General features: G+C 32.9%; 1 protein-coding gene across 1 annotated transcript; it reads left to right on the top strand.

The window, feature by feature from the left end:
• Nucleotides 1–1388: 1388 nt before the first annotated feature.
• Nucleotides 1389–4213, top strand: LOC139844968 (B3 domain-containing protein At3g19184-like). Its single transcript, XM_071835185.1, has 7 exons — nucleotides 1389–1582; nucleotides 1920–2018; nucleotides 2134–2168; nucleotides 2666–2837; nucleotides 2936–3142; nucleotides 3310–3406; nucleotides 4083–4213. Exons 1-6 carry the CDS (start codon nucleotides 1460–1462, stop codon nucleotides 3373–3375), a joined length of 702 nt encoding a protein of 233 aa, XP_071691286.1. The 5' UTR covers nucleotides 1389–1459; the 3' UTR covers nucleotides 3376–3406; nucleotides 4083–4213.
• Nucleotides 4214–4825: the final 612 nt, after the last annotated feature.

Raw genomic sequence — 4825 nt, 5'->3', positions numbered from 1 at the left:
ACATATCGCGCTCTGATTAGTCCGTTGGATTTCAAGTAAATTATTGGATTTAAGAGATTACTGCATGAACGAAATGTATAATGTTATTTTTTACTTTAAAATTTTCTTTTAAAAAAACCCTTATATTCTATACACGGGTCAATAAACAAGTGCTACAGGAGTATTTAGAGTTTTGGACAACAAACTAGTCCGGATCCGGCCCGCGCGATGCGGCGGGGGCTTTCGGCCTGTGTATTCATATTTAACGTAGCGTTGTGTATTTACAGAGGGGAAAACGACTCATGTCTTAAGCGCCGTTTTAGATGTCGTTGTCTTAAACGTTTTTAAAAAAGTGTCCGTTTCTAACGTAGTTAGTTTCTTTTTTTTTTTCATAAATTTTTTTCGAGTGTAACGGTGCTGTCAGAAAAATTTAACTTGTGGCGAACAGAAAGATACAGGTTGTCGTTGTGTTAAGCGTTTTTTGAGAAGTGTCCGTTTCGCGTATAGTTAGTCACGTTGGGTTCGTGATAATTTTTCGAGTTGAACGGTGGTCTCGGAAAAATTTAACTCGCACCGAGCGAGAAGATAGGGCCCGTTATAAATCTGGGTGGAATTAGTTTCTTTTATTTTAATTAAATTATATATCTACACTTTCAACCCCTGAAAAAGTGTAAACTTGAAAGGTTGTTGTGTAAAATGAGGTGAATTTGAGGTACCGATTTTAGTGTGAACGTAAACTCAAAACTACAATACAAATGAACTAAAACTACAAAATTAGGAATGTTTGTTAGTATGTAAGGGTTAATTTAACTTGTGGCGAACAGAAAGATACGGGTTGTCGTCGTGTTAAGCGTTCTTTGAGAAGTGTCCGTTTCGCGTATAGTTAGTCATGTTGGGTTCGTGATAATTTCTCGAGTTGAACGGTGGTCTCGAAAAAATTTAACTCGCACCGAGCGAGAAGATAGGGCCCGCTATAAATCTGGGTGGAATTAGTTTCTTTTATTTTAATAAAATTATATATCTACACTTTCAACCCCTGAAAAAGTGTAAACTTGAAGGGCTGTTGTGTAAAATGAGGCGAATTTAAGGTACCGATTGTAGTGTGAACGTAAACTCAAAACTATAATACAAATGAACTAAAACTACAAAATTAGGCATGTTTCAACCCCTGAAAAAGTGTAAACTTGAAGGGCTGTTGTGTAAAATGAGGCGAATTTAAGGTACCGATTCTAGTGTGAATGTAAACTCAAAACTATAATACAAATGAACTAAAACTACAAAATTAGACATGTTTTTTAGTATCTAAGGGTTAACTTCAAAATAAATCGTTAACATCCGCCTATGCGTGATATTTTACATCGGTTTGTGTTACAACGGTCGACTCTGATTAAAACCATAAACAAAATTTATTTCATCTTTTTAGCTCACCCCCAATTTCTTTCATCTTCTTTATCTAAAAAAAAAAAAAAATTAGAAAAAAATGGTGGTATCAAAGAAAAGCTATGAGGATCTACGTAAACAAAGGTTGGAAGAAAACAAAAAGAGGATGGAACAACTTAACATCCCTCACCTCACTCAAGCTCTCAAAACCGCTCACTCTCCGGTTTGATTCTCTTAATTTTTTTCTGTTTGTTTAATTCGTTGGGTAACAGGTTTATCTCAACTAACGTTCTTAAATAGTTAATTTTTGATTGGGGAACTAAATGCTAAATGACACTCCTGATCTGTTTAATTTTTTTAGGTTAGGGTTTTGCTAAGACAGTATTAGGGGTTTATGGGTATTGTTTGGATACAACTACGTTTTAGCTTATTATTGAAGAAAAACACACTTGCTAAAATGTTACACATATATTGTTTCTTATCCTTTTGTTTTCCAATTGCATATTTGTAACGAACTAAGTGCTAATCTCTGTTTACATTGTTTTGTTTGACAACAAAAGATGAAACGAACAAAACCTCGTGTCATCGGGACAGAAATTGTGGTGGTTAGGAGGTCCAGTCGTGTTGCAAGTTTGCCTGCCCCTGTTTATAAGGAACACGTATGCTTCTTTTTTGCTTCCTTAATCTGTTAACTCTACAGTTTTTGGGTATTGTCGACAACTTATAAAATAACCGTTATAAAAGGCATTTATTTTGTTTGGTGTTCTGTTGTAGGGGCTTAACACTTTTGAGAGACTTGAGTTACCAAGGTGGTAAATTGTAATCTAAAGTTTAAGAAATACCTGATTTGAATCTTAAATATTATAAGTTTTTCTTTTAAGGCCAAATGGCGCGAAAATGTAATATAAGTTACCTAAATTGACAATAAAGTTAATATCACTTTTGCTGATGAATGAAAAGGATTGTGTACTTTAATTTGCATTAGAAAATGGATCAAGTGATTAAAAATCAATAACTTGAGGTAATATTGTCTAGGTAGCGATGAAAATGCTGCCACGTGTCCACATGAAAAGCTGTCATGTGAACAATATTACCTCATTTTAACTCTTTGTGAATTTTACAATCCTTTTCCAGTCCAAATTAAAGTACATGGCCCTTTATATGCATCAACAAAAGTGATATTATCTTTATTGTCAATTTGAGTAACTTATGTTACCTTTTCGTGCCGTTTGCCTTCTTTTAAAGTAAAAAATAGAACTATTATTTTGGATAAGCAATTCTGATTGTCTGTATTGCATCTACACAGTGGAAGAAAGTATAGGTATGTAAGAAAGGAGTTGGGAAACCGAGTTTACGCATCTGATGAAGCTAGAGAATACGCTATAAACAAAGCCGAAGAACTTGAATCTAAACTTAAAAGTGGTGATATGTCATTCTTTAAACCCATGTTTCATACACACGTGACTGGTGCATTTCTGGTTAGTTACTTACTTTAGTCGTCGTTCATAATGACATATTGAATATACATATTTTGTACACAATGTGATGATTATTGGCTGCATGGATACAACAACAGAATCTACCAGATCATTTCTGCAGAAAATGCCTACCGGAGAATGATGTAACCATCACTTTAATTGATGAAGACGGTGAAAAGTTTCCGACACGTTATATTGCTCGTATTGAAGGGCTTGGTGCTGGATGGAGGGGGTTTTCCGTTAGTCATAAATTAATAGATGGAGATGCACTCGTCTTTCATTTAATCAAACGCGCTGTCTTTAAGGTTTGTTTTTTTCTTTCCTTTTTTAATTTTTCATGTGCTAGTATTTTTTCCTTACTCAAAATAAGTTCTAGGAGCTTGTCATACACTTCACGATTTAGTAAAATAGTTTTGAAGAACTAATAATCAATGTAATCCATTTTTTCCATTTTCATTGCATTGCATTGCAGGTATATATTATAAGGAACAAAGATTATTATGATGATGGTGTTTTGAATGATGCCCGCGACGCGTGAGTTTATCTACCAATTAAACAAAGTAATATAGGTACATCCTCAAGTTTTTCAACTTGCTTAGAGTTTGAAATAGTATTTAAATTCAGTAACTTCGTTAATTTTGATCTTTTTTCAGTAACCGTTATGCTTGATTAGATGGGAACTTTTTTATCACTACCGCACATATATGCTACGAGTATTAAAATTCAATCTTTTACATTCTAAGCATAAGACTTTTATTATTCGGATGAAGGTAGCAAAATGGGCGGGGTGGATCACTGGATAGGTTTTGTCATCTGTGTTAAATGACCCAACATCACTATTTCGTATCGTATTCTATTTAAACTCTAAAATCTACAATGTATTTAGCATGAGAGAACTAAAATAAAGAGAATAATTTAGGGTGTTGTAATTGGCTAATCAATTCAGAATACTACGAATGTCTTACAAACTTTTGACCAATTTTCTTATAGTTAATTTGTTTCATGTATTATATTAAACAAATCATAGCCCAAATTGGCACATAAATGAGTTGGGATTGCATTGCTCAATAATTATTATTTTTTTATTTTTATTTATATATATTTGAGATCAATTTATGTTAATTGGTCATAACTCTTAACATTTGTCAAAAAATAATAGAAATAAAAATAATGGCATTTGAAACGTTGATAAGTAATACTACTAGACTAATTTATCTTCTTTTTTTCTCTTTTTTCTTCATTTAGGATATTACTAATTAACGGGATGAGCTTCAACACATTTTTGGCGATATTTGTTAAGAGCTGTTTGGCTTCTTCTATGTTAAGTGCAAGTCTGTAAGACTAACCAATATCTACATTGTGCTTGTGATTTTTGGTGATGCACATTGTAACATCCTAATTTTTATAAGGAATAATTTATCGTTAAAATTAATTGTTTGACCTATATTTGACTAGAGGGGGACCTATTTTTGTAGAAAGCTTAAGTGGGGAGGGTAAAAGGGTAATTATACATATAGCAAGCCTTTCATGCTAGCACCATTAGAAATATTGTTTCTTCCATCTTCTTCATCTTCATTGAATTAATTTGGGATTTTAAACCCTAACTTGAGTTATGATTAAATTATACTTTGTGGTTAATTTTTATGAGTCTAGATGGTGTTATTATTGTTATTATCAAGGTTTTGGTTACTTAGAAACCCTAATTCGGATTTAGGGTTAGGGTTCATGAAATGCGTTTTGTGAAGATGAAAACTTGGTAAATTAGAATTTGTAACTTGTGACTTCTTTGGTCTCTGTCAAAATTCGTTTTTATGATATAATTGTTAGAAATCAAAGTTTTAACTTTAACGACCCGTCCTAATTCATCTGGACGAATACATTACATTTGGTTACATCGCGAGGTATTTGACCTCTATATGATACATTTTACAAACATTGCATTCGTTTTTAAAAGACAAACTTTCTTTACATCGAAAGTTGACAGGCAT

The sequence above is a fragment of the Rutidosis leptorrhynchoides genome, chromosome 4, assembly GCF_046630445.1.
Source record: "Rutidosis leptorrhynchoides isolate AG116_Rl617_1_P2 chromosome 4, CSIRO_AGI_Rlap_v1, whole genome shotgun sequence".
NCBI lineage: Eukaryota > Viridiplantae > Streptophyta > Magnoliopsida > Asterales > Asteraceae > Rutidosis > Rutidosis leptorrhynchoides.
Note: the sequence above shows the minus strand (reverse complement) of the source record. Positions and strands in the feature narration are given on the sequence as shown.